Raw genomic sequence first — 19,908 nt, 5'->3', positions numbered from 1 at the left:
AAAAATATGTACATATTTTTTAATAATGTGGAAAAATCATTTGTTTCAGGTACTGAGCAGTACAGTGAGTATACAGGCTATGCAGAAACTTACCGGTGGGCAAGAAGCCATGAGGATAAGACCCCAAGGTAAAGTTCCATGTAAACATTTAAAGTGAAAGCGTAAGTTAAATGTTACAGATTTGAAAACTTGGTGCTTTAAGTATTTCCTAGTGTTTGCCTTAATGGAGAGTTTGGCTGTTTGATCCTGCTCTCTTCGGTAGAGCCAACAAGCTAACAAAGCTATCTCTTATTAATGATGAGATATTAATGCTAATAAATGGTACCTGCCAAGATGTCAGTTCTTAAACCAACATCTTTTACAGTTATATGTATTCAATCCAAAGCTTTGTTAAGATACTGACTGAACTCTGGATTGTAATGTCACAAAAAGTTTGACAATGATACCTCAGGTGCTGCAGTGCAGCTGGTATGTGGCAAAATAAGATTTAATAAAATGGATCTGAGTAGGGTCTTGAATTTCTTAAAAATTGTTACCATAGCGTATACACAAAGTTATTCATTTGGTGTAGAAACATACATAATACATTCTCATTTGAATGTTGGAGGAAGACAGAGAGCCAAAGTGCTTTTCACTGACCTTGCAGTATTCTTACGTAATAAATAGTACTGTGTAATTTGATTTGTTCCACATTTATGTCCAAAGTCTGGCCAGATTATTTCTGAATTTTTAAGGAGACCTGTCTCATTTCTGATGGTGCTTTCATTCCTGACCCGCTGTCTGTTATGAGCTCACCTTTCTAGCTGCTTCTAACAGAGAAGCTCTGCAGGGAATTGCTCATTTTGGATCATGATTATATGACCAACATTAAAAAACTAATGTCATCTGCTTTTCTCTTCCCTCTGATTTTAGGGATGAATGGCAGCGACGCTACACTGAAATTGTTGCTATTGATGCATTTCACTTCAGACGTTTCCTTGATCAGTTTGGTCCAGAGAAAATTAGAAGAGAGCTCAACAAGGCCAGTAACTTCTTACAACAGTCTGCATTTTAATGTTTATAGTACTACTTCAAATATTTTTGTATTATTATCTTCAGCTAAGGAAGTTCTTGCTTAGTTGTGTCTCTTTAGATGTATTTCAGGGTTTTGCTGTCCAGTGTTAAAGCAGAAGCTTGTCGAATAGAACGACTCTTACCATTTCATATGCTATTCAAAGGTGTATTTTACTTCACTTTCAAAAATACAAGTGAAGTTTGGATATACATTTTGTTAACTCTTCCCTGTCCTGCTTCTAAATCATGATTTTAAGTTCTCTTCCTGTGACTGGCTCTGCTGAATCCTACTCAGCCCTGCAGTCAAGGTAGAGAAGGGGGTGCCTCATGTTTCCAGTTTTAACCATTTTAACAAAACTTTAGACTGACATTCAGCAAAAGCACACTCCCTACTAACAATTCTTAAACATTATTAATCATTATCACTATGTAGTCAAAGTAGACAGTCCTTGGCCTTACCCTGTGTTGGCTGTATGTATGCAAAACTGCAGTGATCTGATGGCTACGGTCCTTGATAGGGTGGCCTTGGTCATCTAAGTTGCCAGGCTGAAGAGCTTTTTGGTAAGGGAAGGTGGAAGTGTGGTGGGCATCTTTTTGCTCTCCCTAATTTGGGATCCTGTCATTGTAAGACACTTGAGTTTTTAGATGGTTCCTAGCCCTTGGTCTCTGCCCTGGACTGTGTGCTGCGTAATGTTTGTGAACATGGGGTTACTTTCCCAAGCCATGGCAGGTGCTTTATCATCTCGCATGGCTGAGATTTCCATGTTACTTGTTTTAATTCTTGCTTTGCTGCTGTTCCTTTTCTTGAGGCTAAGACAGTTTTTTCCCAGCTTTTGTTGTCCTTTTCAGTGACTAGTAATTGCCATCGCTGAGCTGTTTATAGTTCTGAGACCTTCGCTTTCAACCTGTGCCAATGTTTTCAAGGCCTTTGCTGTTATCCCAGGCACAAATATTATCTCCTAACAAGAAATGCCTGGTATCAGTCTCTGGTTCACATAGCCACCTTATTAACTTCTAAGTATTTGCTAATGGAGCAGAACGAGGGCCTTGCATGGCTAGTGTAAGGCGTGGGTAGTGACAGGTCTGTGGTCTGTTATAGCAGTGGCAATGATAGTTTTATTGGACAGTTGAGTACAAGAATGCTTATACAGTTATACTGTATTATTGTGCTTGTATTTGGGTTCAAAACAAACATATGGCAATGTGTTTCGTATTCTCAGCTGGAAATGCAAAAGGAATATACCTGGAAGCTCATCTTCCCACACACACGCACCTCCCAGAAATGATGTACGGTGCTGAAGGACTAATTTAATTTAGTCATAAAATCTTAGTATCTTGACTAAAGTAACATTCATCAGCTTGTTTCTTCATGGTTGGTAATGAAATTAGCCCTGAAAAAGACAGTAAACGAATTTTGTAAACTTCAGTGATATCGTAGAACAGAATTCAAATTACCTACTCCAGTGAATTTATGATCTGCCTACAATTTTCAGTGGTATTGATTTGGTTTGGATTTTTAAAATAAATTATGGTAGATATATGCAGCTTTTATACAGTGTGTCAGTATGGCTGGTGTTGTTTGAGGACTGATTGGTATTTAAAGAAAATTGTAAGCCTGAGTTAATTCTGTTTACTACAGTAAAAATTTCATTACACTTATTGGAGGTTCTATACTTTTGAACGTACTGTGGGTGGGTTTTTTCGGTTTGATTTAAAATTAATCTTAAGACTGTGGGTGAGAACAAGTGGATGGAATAAGCTGCAATTCTATTTCTATTATGATTTAATAAATCAGGACTCAGTATGCACAGTATATGCACACAGGCTTTGAAATATGAGTGTATTGTGTGTTAGTAGACACAGCTCAGTGTTCAGAGGGTCTTTTGTTTGTCTGTTATTTTGTTAGATGTTAGGAAATGATTGAAACAAAAGTGGTTCTTCTTGCAACCTGTATTTTCTTACAAGCCTGTATGTTTTCTCCTGCATAAAATCCATTTATCTTAAAGAACCAGATGTTCACTTTTGGTTAGTTTTCTCAAAAGGTAGCTGTCTGAGGCTGACCTTTGTTGCTGGTTTAAGCCGTACTGAGAAAACAAGATTAATGTTGTCTGAAGTCAGCTGTTCAGAATAAGAAACAAAAAAATCATTGAATCTGATTCCAGCATTAAGATTTACAGATGTATGTGCAAGAGATGTCACTGTTTCATCCTTGGTAGCCCCTTGAGATTATTGCCTAATAAAGACTCTCACTAGCAATAACTTTTCCCGTTGCAAGTTCCACTTCCCAAATCCTAAGGAACAGCTGACTTACCGTGGGCTTGCAATCCCATTTGTAGATGTCATTAAGCCTACTTAGGTAGTCAGCAATTAAAAAAAAGTTACAGCTTCGTATCTGGCAAGAAATGCTTCCCTAAGAGTTATGGTAAGCCAAACAGTTATGTTTCAGTGTTAACAGTGAGAACTATATATAACACTTTTTATATGAAAACAAACCAATTGTAAACATGATACAACTTCTAAATATGAGACACCATTTATTTGAAGTTGTGTTGTACAGCTTAAAAACAGATTCATTTATGTCGTTCAAGAGGAACACCTCTTCTGCTTCCCATAGAAAAGTACCTGCTTTAAAACTGCTTTTCATATTCCTAGGCGAAACCTATTTCAGATATTGGTTCATAATCTCTTGTTTAAAAAAGTGATTATTTTTATCTTTACCCTTTATTTGCAAAGAAAGAGTCATACAGGAGCACTTAGATATTTTTTGTCACTGCTGCTGAAGTCCTTCCAAGTATTTGCTGACTTCCTTACTGTGTCTGATGAGACAGCTTTTGTTCTCTGTGTCCTGGCGAGTTGAGAAATACATGCCCATTAAGTAAAAGCTGAAAATAAAACAGCAACTTATCACAACACCAATCCATTTCCCTCATTGGGAGGATGGATTTTGAAGAATTATTGTCCAGGCAACCAGAGTAGTAGCTTGCCTGGTCCACTAGTTTTGTACAAAACAAATGTGTTCTGGACATGAAGCATACTAATAATACCTCTGACCTGAAAGAGCTCGAGCAGCTGCATGCACCCGATGAAGTGTAAGTGCTCCTTATGCAAACTCTGAATCTGGTATCGTGCGAAATTGTAACTAACACAAGCCTGAATTTGCAGCTTAGATCAGATTGGAGTGAAACTATGGGTATTTCGATCTGTACCAGACAATTGTACCAGTTCAATACCATTTTGTACTGTTGAAAAACATCCTAAAGAGTTTTATCCTTTTTTCCATGTATGGAAGCACCTGCCTTTACTCAAGATTTCTTAGTGAATATTGCACTTTTTCCTCCTAACCTCATTTATTACATTAGACCTGTATTCTAAGATGCCATTTTGTATTTTATTTTTAGTTTTGAGACATTTCATTAATACTGGACACAGCAGTTCAGCTGTCATGTGTGCTAAATAAGCCAAAAAGCAACAACTGTGACATAATCTACAGTTAAAGTTATTCCGTGCTCTGGCTGTCCTGACAAGTTTCTTGTAGTTGTGAAGAAATCCCTAGGAGTCAGCATCTGTATCTTAATTTTTCACTTTGATGAGGCAAAATTATTCTTGCCTTACAGTCTTTAGTGATTCACCTTAAATTTAAAGGAGGACTAATTGTGTATTGAAGTCTTTTGAATTTGGTATTGCTAGAAGACAGTACTGATTATTGTTGCCACCTTATTTTTTGAAAATACTGTACCAGATTGCCTGTCAGCTTCATCTTCTGACTCTTGTCTGCCTGCAGGCCTACTGTGGCTTCTCTCGACCCAATGTTCCACCTCAACATCTCTCTGCAATAGCCACAGGAAACTGGGGATGTGGTGCCTTTGGAGGGGACTCCCGATTAAAAGGTAAATTTTAGCAAATCATTAATGTCCAAATGAATCAATCAAGTTGATTTTTTTGTTCTTGGACTTTTTTGTTGTTGTTCAAGTACGTTTTTTGGTTCTATTCAAATTTAATACATTTTAGCCACGAATTGGAATAATGGTTAAACTGTCCGTAGAACTGATTCATTAGCTTTGATCTTTAGACCATGAGTAATGTGGCCTTAGCAATAAAAATGCACATTGCTCTTACGTTATTTTCGGGGTTTGGCTTTGTTTGAGGTAAGTATGTGATGGTGAAATGTCACGTTTACAGGACCTGTGGCACTGAAACCAAAAGCGCAAGCACACAGTATTTGTTCACAAAAGAAACATGTTCATTGCAGTGCTATAAATCAGTTGACCTTTGTGGAGCAGTCTTTAGAGATTATGCCTAAAATTTGTATGTCTGCAAAGCTGTTTATAGTTCCTGGTAATTTGCAAGGCTTCACAAACTTGCTGGCAATTCTTAATGTTTAGTTTTGCTCCTTAATATGTTGTATGCCAGAGAGGTTTCCAGTCACTCAGAAGTACGCCTTTCTTTCCTGACTTGCTTGCTGTATCACTAACTTTCCCATGTTCTTTTATTTTTAATTAGAGTATTTATAATGCAGCAGGTATCACATGCCTACTTTAATTCAAGACTTTTTCCCATCAAGTTAAGAACTGATGGATCCTGACATTTAAATTGATATTCTGATTCGTATGGTTCTAAGTAGACATTTACATTTTTGTTGTTTTCAAACATTCGGAGACTATTTAAAATTTGCTTTTCTGAACAGCTTTTGGTAGTTACATTGAGACAAACAAGCATCAGGCTACCAGCTTCATTAGTTTTCTTTCTTAATGCTTTTTATTCATTGAGCATTTATTTTTTTCCCCCCCATGCTCATTGATTTCCTGACAGTTGTTTTTTGATTTCCATTAGATAAAATGGGCTGCCAAGTACAGGTTGTCAATATCAGAAGTAGTTTTTACTGCAGGATCTGATCGTGCTTGATTATGATTATGTTAGGAAGGTTTAATAAATGCTTTGATTTGCATAAGGTCTCTTACTGGATCTGAACTGTGATATTCCATGTGTATTTTTTAATGTCTGGGTTTCTGATAAAAATAAGGCTCATCTGCTCTAAGCCATTATTTGTTCAACACTGGACTTTTAGAATAGTGATTGCTCACTGCAGTGCTTTACTCCCTCTGCCTGTTGGTCAGAGCTCAAAACTGAAGCACGCTGACAGAGACCACCAGAGCTGAGCCCGTTTGGTGAGGCAGCCCATAGGGAAAGTCTTCGATGTAGATCAAGAAATGAGCCACGAGATATGTGGTGCTTTGTAAGTTGGCTAGGAACTCCAGGCAAAACAAGAGCATGTAAGGGTGAACATTCTCTCAGTTTTATTTTAACTTAATATTTTAGTTTGAGCTTTCACTTATGTAACTTTTCCTCTGGTTTTTGGTCAGTCTTCCCCCCCCTCCCCCGCCAGAAGTCTGTGAGAATTAACACTTAACAGCACTGCTGCTGTGAGGAAAAAAAATCTAAATCTATGTGTGCACTCTCAAGTCTTCTGCTATTCTTCTGGCAGACCTTACAAAGACAGACGTTGGTTTAACTTGCATTTCGGTTACTCTTTTTGTAGAACAGCTTGATTTCTTAGTTGACCCTGAAAAATCAGTAAAGACAATTAAACAGCAGTGATGTGCTATGGATATGGAGCTAGTCGTTTAGTATTTGATACTCTACTCTGAGCTGATGCTGATGAGAAACAAGATGGCTTCTTTTTTTTGTAAACTATGAGCAACGAAGGGTACAGTAGTTAGTCATGTGTGCTTTTGTCAGAATAGAGTTGCATTTGGTGTGTGATAAACAAATGAAGTCTTTTCTAGTTTAGATACTCCCTGCACAGTCATAAGTGCTAAAGTTGTTTCTCCCTTATGTTCTAAAATGCTGTGTAGGGTTATTCTAAACTGCAAATACTCTCAATGGTTTCACTTCATTATAAGTAAATTTCTTGCGCTGGTGAATAATCTTTTACACTTCAAAGGGTGTCATAAATACTTCATTTCAGAACATGTCTCGGTAAACTCTGAGATTAGCAGTATTGCAGTTTCACTGAACCCAAATAAATAGCTTTTGTTGACTGCACAGGCTTTGCAGTGTATTGCAATGACAAAATAGTTTTCATAGTTTTAAAATTTTGCTTTTTCGTTTAATGTTCCTAAATATACACCCTTGTCCTTTCAGAAGTAGTATCTGGATCTGTAACAGAGGCTTCAGAACCACCAAAGTATTTGATGTAACTGGATAAGCGCCATAATGCATTATGGTATTTTATATTTTTTTTCTTTTTTCTAGTCATGAATTAAAGAAACTGAAGTCTTCTTAAGGGAGGAAAAAAATTATCTGGCTTAATAAATTAAAGGCCTGGTATGTAAACAAGCTGGATTCCAGCTAAGTTAAGGATATTTCCACAAAATTTTAGTATAAACTTAAGACTCTCAATACTGAAAAAAGTATGTTTATATGATTGGAAGGGGTTGGAAGAGCTTATCTTTTCAACCAGAGGATAATTTAGCAATTAATAGCTGCAGGGGCTCTGTTGCAACTGTCTGAAGATGGGAAAAGTGTTGTTTTATTGAAAATGCAAAGGAGATGTTCTGATGAGGCATCTCATAAATACCTAATTTAACTACTAATGATTGTGAGGATGTAATCTTTAGCTGAACTGGTGTTCTTATTTATCTGAGAAAATAAAGTTCAATGGGAAGACTGCCATCAGCTTTAAAGAGACCCTTGTAGGGTTAGTGGAAGGAGAGAAAAGCATGTGCCTTGCGTCATGGCAATGCATACGATAGTGAGGTGCGGCCGTGATAGTACTGCAGTTCTGAGCTTACACAGCAGGCGATGACACGAGGAGCATTGGGTGCTTTGCCCAGAGCTGTGCTGCTGTGCCTGCAGTGGTGCGGTTCTGCTCTGCTTGCCCCAGCTGTGTCTCTGCTGCCACGTTCCTCGCACAGATCTCTGGACTTTGGCTGCACTGCCGCAACAGTACTGCAGGAGGGGAGCCCCTGGCGATAACATTCTTTCCTCTGGATAAAAGGGATGTATAGGGCCTCTGAGGGATAGTTGGGTCCCCAGAGGGATTTGTATTCTGCTTCTGCCACCCCTGCTGGGTGATAGAAGAAGGTGTGTCAACGCAGCCATTCCTTCAGGTGTGAGTCCAGAAGAGTTAAATGGGATCTCATCAGCTGAGCGCGAGGGGTAAGAGAGACCACATCCCTCCAGACCCCTGTACCACAGGCTCTATGGCTCTTCCTGCGATGCTCCTTTCTGTACTGGTAGCACGAGATTTTCACATGGTGTTGTATATCATCAATGCACAGAGGATTGTGAAGCCTGATTCTTGACAGAAATTTTGAGCCTCATTTCAGAAGGTTTACAGCAATTCAAAGTAAGCAGGAGAATATTTTTAATATCTTCTGTAAAGTGAAACTGCGTTGTTTGTTTGGAATGAATAATAACATCCATTAGGTTCTGTTCCCCTATGCAAGCTAGTTAATTAGACCCTTTAAAAGCTGAACTGCTGAAGCTTTACCAAGTCCACAGCTGGTTCAGTAGTTTAATTAAAATATCATTCCCAGACTGAGATTAATTTCACATGTGAATAGTGTAATTTATAATTTTAGCTATGGGTTTACAAGAGGTTTTCTTGATTAAAGAATGCATTATTTTATTAGGTTTCTGTTTGAAAATGTGAAAGAATCTTGAGCTGAGCTATGAGCAGCTTTCTATTTAGTTTCCAGTAGCAGGTGGTAATGCAGCATGTGCACTATTTTATTTAAAATTAATCTTACTGAGACAATCACATTTTAATTACTGGGTAGAAAAGGAAAGAATTAATATCAGAACTGCACTCGCAGACCCTGAAATAAGACAAGCTGCACCAGATTAAGTAGTTGCTGGGTCCATTCATTTCAGGTAATGTTACAACAGTCCAAATAATGTGTAATTGATTGCATGCATCTGTGACACCCCAGCCTCACGGTACTGTGAAAAAGCTGCGTTCTTGCAAGAATTTGGTGCTGCCTAGAGGGGTTTTGGTTTTCCTTCCCCCCTTCCTTCCTGGCTGTATGGTCTAGTGCCCTCTCTTGCATCAGCTCTGGCGCTTAAGCAAACTCTTTACTCAGGCAATTCAGCTGCTAATCTGGCAGAAAACAATAGGCTTTTATTCTTTTGTGTGTAACTTTTCTGCCAGGTTTGTGAACGGAATTGGCTCAGTGAAATATTTGAGCACTTGAGAGCTGCAGAAAAGTCAGGAGGTGGGTGACAAGGGAGAAAATGTAGCCGGACTAGAGCCACTTCCTGCAGTTGCAGCGGGTCATTATTCAGCTCAGCTGGACCATTGGTCAATACCCCAGGTGATTTCTCAAGATGAATCTTCAAAAGTCTGTTTCCAAGATAGGAAGCATTCTTTCTTTTCCATATAGAAGAACAGAGTCTATTTTGTAATGTTAGCTATTCCCAGAACTTGGGATGCAGTTTGGCCCAGCGAGTCTGACATAAAGCTGGAACTTCAATAACCTGAATTGCATTCCTGGCATCGCCACTCACTTCTCATAGGTCAGAAAGAGCCGTTGTGTTCCACGCTGCATACCTCTGTGGTGGGTCAGGTGGACACCTTCACGCTGCACAGTAAGAGGCTGCAGAACCACAGAGCTCCCCTGGGGAGCTGAAAGTTGGGTCAGCACCTGCTTTGTGTGGCTGCTCTGTGTAGTGTACTTTGTGCGGTGGGGGGGTTGGCTCCCTTCCTTCTCAAGGGTGGCAGAGAACGGAAACTGATGTGCTAGCGGGTGCTTTTTACCCCGCTATTTGTGACTCTATGCAAGCAGTTTAACCCGGGATGTAAGATGGTGCTCTGTCTTTATGCTGTCACCCACGTTTATTGGATATTAATGGCTGCATGCTGCTGGGGGCAGACACGGACCAAAAAAAAAACCCTTTCATTTTTAAGCACATTGTTCATCTGGAAGGTAAGTGTGGTCATCACTATTGACTCCAGCAGAATACTTCAACACTCTGAGCTGCAGTGCCCAGTATTCTTTTCTTTGTTTTAAAAGTGGAGGCAATACTTATCTAACCACGGTTCAAATTGCTTTGCAGCATTCACCTGGAGATGGGTGGTATGATTATTTGCTGTAAACTTAGGCGGTGTTTTTCCCATCAGCGAACTGTTTTGTTCCGTATTTATGGGTGTCATCTTTTTTGTGGTTTCAGCCTTAATACAGATACTGGCAGCTGCTGAGGCTGGACGTGATGTTGTTTATTTTACCTTTGGAGATGTGGAGCTGATGCGGGATATTTACAGCATGCACACTTTTCTCTGTGAGAAGGGCCAAACTATTGGTGAGTGTAAAGAAATCTTTTCATGCAGTAAAGAGACTTAACCATCTCTGTAAGTGGAACTTGTCCCATAAGAATTATTGTCATCAGGTCCTGAACACAAGCAAATGGGTCTGTGTTTATTGTCCACTCTGGAAACAGGTGCAAACTCTTCTGATTCAGGGTCAGCTGCACGGTGTTAACCTGTTAAGACTTCTAGAATCCCGTTCTAATTCACTTGGGAGTTACGCTCCAGAATTTGGAAAATACAGTACATGGGGTAGACAGAACATTTGCAAAAGTTTTTTAATATAGTTCAAAATGCTTTGAGGAGGGAAAATCGGCTTACGCATTCTTGACGCAGATGTGTCTCACAGTGGTTCTGCCTTGATCCTGAAAGATGTGGTCAGACGTATTATCTAGTAGCAATACAAGAAAAGCAGTGTATCCATTTCCCCACTGTAATCGTTAAATGTCTGGGACAGAAGCACAAAGCTAGGTAATTGGCAGTATGTTTGTAAGTAACATGTATGCAAGCCTAATGTTCGGATAGCTTGTGTAGAGAGCTCAGCAAAAAGCTGAGGGAGCCCACCCTGTGTTCTGAACAAACCTGGATACGCTCACGTTCCCCTTATAGAGCTATCTGCCTCCTCTTTCACTGCTCATTTAAAGAGATGTTCCTAGCCACTTCCTCAGTGTGAGTGTTCATTTCTAGTCTTCATTTGCAGTCATATGTTCTTCCTATTGTATGATCTTAATGTTTTTTAATTATTTCTTTTTCTTTTTAAGGGGACATTTATAGGCTGTTACTGAGATACTACAATGAGGAATGCAGAAGCTGTTCAACTTCAGGACCAGATGTCAAGCTGTACTCTTTCATCTACAACGCCATTGAGTCCTATGCAGATTCTACTGATGATGATGATGAAGAAGGAAAAGGGTTGTGCTTTGAGGATTAAAATAAATGTATTTGATCAGAATATTGTTCATCTCCTCCCACTGGTATATCGTGTGAATTGCTGGGTACAATGTATGCATTGGCTTGACTTAATATATTATATTGACTGCATTGATAGTTCTGTATAATACCCAGGAAAAAAAAAATCCCACCTTTGAAAGATTCTTTTTGTTTGATGGTTGCATACATGAAAACTTTGTTCATGCGTACAGAGAAGATTTCTTTGGTAAATCTGGTTTGCATTATACCTTGTTAAGAAGGATATTTTCAGTAGTATTTCAGTCAGAGATTGCTGGAAGACTTCAGAAGATTTCTCTGTACTCATTTGTCCTTATTTTTCGGAGATCTTGCCTAGATTTCTCATGTAAGTTTAGTGCTGGAGTACAGGCAGCCACGTAACTTCTGGGATGATTGCAGAGAGAAGCGTTGTAATGATCGTTCTTACTGAAAACTATCATCATGTGGTTATCTCTTAAGACGGCCATGGTACCATCATTGTTCTTACCAACTTTTTCATTCATTTCACTTAAAATGTCCTGGTTTAAATCTATTTTTTTTAATAAATAGCTAAAAATGGAAAAGAATCAGGAGGAGCTAAAGTGCATTTCATAACTGCATGGTCTTTATTGAATCAGACATAAAAGTTATCATGAAGAAGTAGAGAAAAATCAGAAAGTATGGGAGGGTGGGAAAATGAGAAAGGTGACCAAAGTTAGAAGCAGAGGGGAATATTTCCACGTGAAACTGCAATGCCATTTGTTGGTGCTATCTGTTACAACATTGAACAAGGTCTTAGACATGTTGGTATATCTGAAGTTTCTCAAGGGTGACCGCTGTTGGCGATAGTCATTTGAGCTAAGGTCTGCTAGTTGTGTTTATATTGTCATATCAGTTCTTCTTTATTGCAGTATGCATATATATGAGCATAAGGTCCCCATGGGATAACGTGAGCGAGGAAATGGCAATCACTTGCATATCAGTGGGGGGAAAGTCTGCGGGCTACAGATAAGAACGTACCATCTTGTTAGGACTTCACACCCGTGTGTCTTCAGGCATGGGAATGATGATGAAGAGAGGGCAAAAGATGTGTAGAACTGTGCTGTTACTATCTCTGTGAATACCAAATTAGTGTTGCTGTAGTACACTAATAGTTTACAGATACATCTGTGATAAAACTTTCAACATCTACATACAGGGCCAATCCAATGAAATGTTTGTCTGTTAGTTGTTTAAGCCCAAATTGCTAAGTTTAGCCTTTTCTATGTTAGATTTTCTGGTCCGTCATGGTTGCTGTTATGAGTTTAGCAATACAAGTGAAAACTGCAGCAGGGAATGTAGGGAGCTAAGGCTCTAGTATCAAGAAATTCTTTTGGCTAATGTCAGGTAACACTTCTCCAAGCCTGAAACACGACATGGTAATTAAACGCTGGCAGCTGTTGGCAGCCTGGCTTACAATAAAGCACTTGCTGCTTGAGCTGCTCTTGTGAAAGCAATAGCAGAGTCTGGGCGATTTATAAACATCTTCGGAGCGCTGCACCTCTGCGTTCCTGCTGAGCGGGCAGCCTGGAATTGTGTTGCTTGGAAGGTGACAGACACAGCAGTTGAGGGGTTTATTCTTCCCACCAGCTGTAGTTTTCTCCCATCCATTACAAGGAAAAGATTTGGGTTAGAATGTCAGGCTTTTTTCTGTGTTTACAACTTGTGTCCTCGGAGTTAGCAGAAATCTTTTCTCCTGCTCCTGGTGTTTCAGTGTTGGCTCAGATTCTGGCATGGGAATAACAGTGTTTCGTAATAAGTTCTTATTTGGGCGTTTATGTTCAGCTGTGGTAGTGCTTCTAGATGCATTGCTGATGATAAATGTACCCTGTTAATTAAGACAAGTGATGAAAAATTGGTGCTATCTGCCAAACCTTCTTCATCTTACTACTCAGGATTTCCTATAGAAAAGGTGGACAGAATTTGTTCCTAAACAACTGGAAGAAAATACAGCAAAAAGCTTTAGGTGGCTAGACATGACTTCCTCTTAATTGTAAGTAAATACATCTTTATTAGTGCAATATTAATTTTCATTGTGAGGGGAAATGATTGGTCAGGTATGAAAAATGTACCAAAATAAGATGGTGTAAAATTCTACTTCAACTCTAGAAACAGAAAAAATGTATTTAACTTTGGAAAGATTCTCTGAAGATCATATTGTAGGGTGTCCAGTTCAGAGAGTTTTTGCAGCGCCAGGTGACCCCAGGATGATACCAGTCATTTTATGTAGTCTGTAATTTCACCGACACCCGAGAAATTTCTAGTATGAGGAAGAATGCCTTTTATTTGAGATCATTCTTTAGGACGTGTTTACCATATGTTCCCATACATTCCCCCCCTGCCCCCCTATCCCATCCCATGAAATATGACAGGAGAAAAGGAAAGTAACAACTTTTCTGTTTAGAATGAGTGTGATACATCCTGCATTCTACTGTGTCCCCCGTCTTGTAATGGGCAATGGTGTAAGAACACTCTGAATATGACTTTGATGACAGGCAGGCTGAAGATTGTATTTTTCTTGGTTGTTTTGGTGTTTTGTCTGGTTTTTGTTTTGTTTGGTTTTTTTAAAGTAAAATAGCCCAGTGTTAACAAATAACAACAGTGTTACATTCCCATGGCTTTCGAATTTAATAAAAAGCTAAACTGCCCACAGTGCTGCATGTGGAAGCAGGAATTTTGCATTGGCCCGGTACATATTCCCCCCCCCCCCCCCCCCTTCCACCTGCCACTCCATTTATAAACCACCTGAAACTGATTTTTTTTCTACCTAGAAATGGCTTTTGGTGCTCGCTCTGAAGTAGCGTGGAGTGGAGATGCCGATGATCTCTTTGTGCAGCCTAGTAAGCTTCAGTTTTACTCTTCTAGAAACCTGTTTATGGAGTATTCCGATTCTTGGGGGTTTTTTTATTATTTTAGGGATGTTTGCTATATGATTTCAAATAAAAATAAACTTCCTACCAAAACTTTTGGTTTATATTTTTTAGCACTAAATTGAATGCTTAATACGAAACAACAGGCAGTCATGTAGATTGCAATGTTGCCTCCTAGTCAAGTTTGGTGTCTGAGCACTTCGGTTGTTTTACAGCTCTTGCACCCAAATTCCTCAGTTTTGAGGTGTTCTTATCTAATGATGAGTACCCATTACTGTATATATTAATTTATAAACTGTTGAAGTGTTCCTGACATTCTTCTAAACTTACAGTTTATGCACCCTTATATTATATTGATTTTTCTGGATCTGTACGCTAATGTTTACATGATTTTGTAGGAATACGATTAAAAAAATTCTGACTGAAGCGATATTGTGTGCTTTGTCTCATAACATACTTTCCAGGAATGAGAAATTCCAGCACATTTTAATGCCAGTGGCACAATATTACAGATAGTTCTAGCAATAAATTTAATAATTCCAGTATTTTGACACACAGAATATGGCTAAATGATTTATTCTTACTGTACAATATTGTAACAGTTGCTCCCATCCACGTAGCAACGTAAAAAGGAAGGAACTACTGTAAATTGGAAGGGTGTTGGCATGAATGTGAGAATTCATACGTGCGTATGGGCATAGGGAGATGCTTCAATGTTAATTCCCAGTTTGCTTATTTGCTTCTGGTAAGCAAGCAAGCAATTATTCTTTGAACCTTATGAAGGCAATGTAACTAAATAAAAACATATAAACCCCTAAACAGATATGAGTAATGAACATGTTGCATAAATGTTTGCATGGTTTATAAAAGTGGGAGCGACATCCTCCGAAGTGAGATGATATAGAACTGTTACTCAAAAATCTTGTTTTAAGCCGGTAAGGAACTAATTTTTTTAGTATTGCAGAAAATCAGGATAAAGTACAATTTCTGATTGCTCTTAAGGATTTAGGTTTTTCAAGGTTTTTAGAGTTCGGCTTTTTGTTGTTTTGTTTTTTATTTAATAAGCCGCACTTACTAAAGTTTATAGTGTTGACACCAAAGGATTCAGTGTGTCGCACAGCAGTGGCAGTCACGAGGACGTGGGCCAGCAGGCGCGCCCGCAGAAGCAGGACTGAGCAGCTTGGCTGTGGCGGGGCAGGGTGCCCCGTGTGACGCTGGCTCTTGCCGCACGCTAGGTCTTGGTGCGTCCTCAAGCAGTTTGTCATTCCTGGGTTTAGGTGTAAATGTCCAAAAAGGTGTCCTCCTCTGTAGGTGGTGTTTGGCTATGTGTGGGATAATCTGGAGATGACAGGCTTTTGGTAGGGAGGTAACTGGGTAGAGGAGAGACTGTGCCCCTGATGTTGTACCCTGCAAGTCCCAGGTGGTGGGGACGCAGAAGGTGCTCGCTCCACTGCTGCAGAGGGGAAGCAGCTGCCAGTCTCCTGTCCCAAGCTGTCACCAATCTAACTGTGATCAGCGGACACCCTCAGGAATATGCGTTATTAATTGTTAAAAGCAATTGGAGCCTGTGGAGATAACCCCTTAGGGGCAAAGCACAATTGCAAGGGCTGCTTCCCTGTGGAATTTTCCCAGTCTTCTCCACGGCAAACCACTGGCCTCCCACCCATGTCATACTTGGGTGGTGGAGTCCCAGACGAGTGAATGTCACAAGTTTTGACATTTATGTTCCAGCCTGCATGCTCGCAGCCTAAGCAGCTTTCTATGACAGAAGGATGGACAGATGGATGTCGGACCTTGGGATACCAAAAGCTGTTGTAAACTCTGTTAAGGTTCACAGATGTATTTGTGTATTAGCCAGCGTAGGGTGATGCAATATTTGCTCTGGATGGATGACTGGGGTTTTTTCCTTTCTGGTTTTTTTTTTTTGGTTTGTGGGGTTTTTTTTGTATCTGCAAAACATCACCTTTCATTGTTTTGTGGAACAGTTTTAACAAGAGTGAGAACAGCCATAATCGTGGAAACTGCAAGATGCCACAGTTGTCTGAAGCTGAGGGTTTTTTAGCTAAGAACTGAGCATTTATGATCTTGTTTTGTGCTAATAGTATGTCATTTTCACTTATCGTTGCGTAAGTGAGTGTGACCCAGAAGCTGGATAAGAGGTATCTGTCACTGGTAACCCCATTACAGCAATACCATCAACTTCTACTTCACGGAGCTGTCAGCCGGGGTTACCTGACAGTTCTGGTAAGTGGCACTTGGTGCGCAGTCAAAGGCAGCATGGGTATGTGCCGAGTCCTCGTGGTAGCGCTGCGCCACCCTCTTCTGATGTTTGCTGCAGAGGCTTGAAGAAGCTGTCACAGCCCCCAGGGAGCACAGATCGTGATGGTCGATCCGCTGTAAATCTGCCGAGCAGAGGACAGCGGCTCCTGCGCGCAGCAGAGATGGCGCTGTCTTTACAACGCCACCGGGCTGGCTGCTATCCGCAGGTCACACACCTCAGCCTGACAGGCAGCTTTGCTCTAGATCAAATGGAAAAAGGTTTGCACTGAAAATCCTTTCTGTAGCTTACCTGCCCAACAACAAGAAAAAAGAGAGGTTTTAGTGTTTCGGTTTTTTAATGGTAAATTGAACAGGTGATACTAAAAAATGGGAGATTTGTTCCCCCCCCGCCGCTTTTTTTTTTTCCCTTTTTGAGTATCTAAGAGGACCACTTTGGTCCCAGTTCTCAGAGCAGCAAAATACAATGAGGTAATTTCTTCACTGTGTGTAAAATGATAAAAGCATGCCTGATTAAGTAAACGTTACTGAAAAGCCCCGGCTCCTCTTTCTGAGTGTTAATATTGGTTTGTGTACATCTCCTCTTGGAGATTTCACATAATACATAGGTAACTACCTACCTGCCCTGCACAAAACTGTCCGCAGACACTTTTTGTCTACCCTGTTCTCAATCACGTTCACTTGGAAAGACCAGTTCAGTGACGCAGGGCTTTTTTGTTCTTTAAAGAGATGCCTTCTGCAGCTGCTTGGAATTTTTATATCTATTATAGCTGCTTTCTTTTGCAACTAATATTATCAAAGTGAGATTCTGCACAGATAAAAAAGCGTTTGCTAAATAGGAAGGGAGGAAAGAAGCAGTGGAGTAGGGTTGTTTTTAAAGTCCGTATTTAGAGTTACCAAGAAACAATGCAGTGCCGCAAAAGATGGCTACCAGTTTGGATGCAAGGTATACATGTACACATATCGGCATTTAATCACTGCCCCTACACAGCTGCCGACTTCCATTCTGCAGGCTGTTACTGTAGGATGGCTGTTTTAATGTCACTTTCTTAATATGTCTGACCTTAGCTAAAGGTTAAAGGCGTTACTGGTATTTTTGCCGGGGAGTGCGATATTGACTAGTTTTTGTGTAAACTGATATTTACATTAGGAACAACTGAGAAATGAAACCTCTGTAAATCCTGGCTGGACGTGCTCTGTAGTGGCTACTGAGCAGCCAGGCATACTTTTCAGGGTGGAGGAATGTGCTAAGAGGCAAAAGGGAAAAGCTGCATCTTCTTGCTCAAAGACTCTGTTTTCACCTGTCTTTTACACTCACTTTATGGAGATAGATGATTATTTTAATTGTTGGGGAACAGTTACATTCATTCTCAGAAATTGCTAACAGTACCTCTAAAAAGAAACCAAACCAAACCAGGAAAACAAAGGTAGAACCAGGGGTAAATGTCAATGCTTCCAGAGTTACTACAGGAATCTGCTTTAGTCATGCTCTCCAAATATAATGCATAAATTCTCTCAGCAATCATTACCAAGACCAGTTATTGGGGCGTGGGGGGTGTGTGTGTGTGTGGGGTGTGTGTGTGTTCTGATTAGCCTTTAATTTTCCACGTTTGCAGATTTTTGCAAAGAGGGCAGGAAACACTTCAGGAAGGCAACTGATTTTTGTTTCTGTGTTCCTGTTTGTTGGGTTGCCACCTCCCGCATGTAAGCGTCCAAGAAGAAATACCTGTAACGGTTTCCTTAGGTGCCTGGTCAATTAATGTTTTCCATTTGTGAAAGACTGTCCTGACTGGATGCTGATAGTAGTTTTGCTTTGCTTATAGGGGGAAAGCAGGGCAAAAAAAAAAGTTTATATTTTTCTGAAGACAGCAATGTGAGCTCTGACCATGTCCAGGTAAGCTGAATTAATTTTGGGCTTCAGTGGGGAGACGACAAGAATAAGCACCTTACCTGGCCAGAATGTTGCAACTTTAGAACTGAGAATAAGAAATTCATGGAAAATTTTCTCCAGGCTGCCTTGTTAGGGTAAGTTGTTTTGCTTTGTGTAGCTGGAACACCAGAAAGTAGGTTTTCAGAGAAATATTTCCATGGGCTTGTGCATTTTCATCAGTAGCAGTGTTCCCCTGTTAATGGTCCTGAGTAGCTGCTGTCTCCTTTTGTAATGTTCCAATAACTGGGCACGTGAGAAACTGTATCCATGTGTGACGGAGGCAGGGTGTCCCTTCTGGTGTCTGTTGGCTTTGCAGGACTGACAAGGGTGAAATGCGCTTGTGAAAATCTTTTCCCGTTGCAGGAGTTTGACCTGCTCCACTCACAAAGGAAATTCATTTGCTGAATTACTCTGTTGTGCTGTTTCCCCGTCAGGTGTTACCTACAAGGGGACTCTTGGGAAAGCTGATGATCCTGAACTGTGACGTTATTGTGGATGATCACTAAGCAGAAAGAAGCTTGGTTTACTTCATATGAAAGTGGAGGAAGCTAAATCAAATTAATTTTGAAGAGAGTCCATTTACGTTTTAGATGTAGTTTATGTCGTCTGCTATAGAGAGGCTTCAGAGGAACCTTCCTCTGTGGCCTTTTATCAGGGAGGGCATCGCTCCTCTGCACATGTACACTGGGCTTTCAGCTGGGAGTGGAAGGGAAGTGCTGAATTTGCTGATTTCTTTCATTCATCAAAGCATCTTGGCACACCAGATGCAATAAAGATATTGTATAGATCAAAGTGTCTCACCATGGCATGAAGTTAATTTTGCTAAGATTTGAAGACTTACCTTTTCAAAATTAAAGGTTAAGAAAATTACTTTGAATAGCTAAATCCCGTTATTGAATAATGACAAGAATTTCCTTAATGTACTAGGAATTGATTGGACCTAAACCAAAGTGTCATGGAAATAAATTAAGGTAATTGTAGGTGTTTCACAATCTTTCATAGGAAGGATAAGGTCCTAAAAAAACTGTGTTTTCAAATCCAGAGCTAACTTCATCTTCAAAATGCCTGCATTGTAAGGTAATTATCTTGTAGCAGTTTTAAGTCATTATTTTGCCTGTTGCCTGAGGAATTTTACTGCAGATCAGTATTAATAAGATGCCAGGAGTACAAATTTCATAGCTTCATCTCTGTCGTAAATGGAGTTCATATAAGCAAAGTGGCATTTTCATTCATAATTACTTGACCTACAGCAAATGTGGGTCAGGAATGAAGGGATGTTTGATTTTACATTCTGTGGAAAATCAAACCTTTTGCAGTGTGAGGAAAAAGGTAAAAATAATAAATAATCAGTGTCTTCTGGGCAAGGATTGTATGTACTCTAACTTTGAGGAAAGGAGGCTTCTAATTCTTTGTGTTGTAAATCTCAGCTAAGTGGCATTTAGACTTTACTGTTGATGATGACAATTCCCTGAGTGTTCACAGTGGAAAAAAAGACCTACTGATTATTG

General features: G+C 39.9%; 1 protein-coding gene across 5 annotated transcripts in view; it reads left to right on the top strand.

Moving 5' to 3' along the window:
- Nucleotides 1-14,623, top strand: part of PARG (poly(ADP-ribose) glycohydrolase) — a 71,099-nt gene extending 56,476 nt beyond the window's left edge. For all 5 annotated transcript variants that reach the window (XM_055808308.1, XM_055808303.1, XM_055808290.1 and 2 more), the window contains exons 14-18: nt 50-128; nt 913-1,021; nt 4,835-4,940; nt 10,225-10,353; nt 11,119-14,623. In XM_055808308.1, coding sequence (XP_055664283.1) covers nt 50-128; nt 913-1,021; nt 4,835-4,940; nt 10,225-10,353; nt 11,119-11,288 — 593 coding nt within the window. In that variant the 3' untranslated portion in view covers nt 11,289-14,623. The remainder of the gene's footprint in view (nt 1-49; nt 129-912; nt 1,022-4,834; nt 4,941-10,224; nt 10,354-11,118) is intronic.
- Nucleotides 14,624-19,908: the final 5,285 nt, after the last annotated feature.

Source organism: Falco peregrinus, chromosome 1 (genome assembly GCF_023634155.1).
Source record: "Falco peregrinus isolate bFalPer1 chromosome 1, bFalPer1.pri, whole genome shotgun sequence".
NCBI lineage: Eukaryota > Metazoa > Chordata > Aves > Falconiformes > Falconidae > Falco > Falco peregrinus.
The sequence above is the reverse complement of the archived record's forward strand: the minus strand, read 5'-3'. Positions and strand labels throughout refer to the sequence as shown.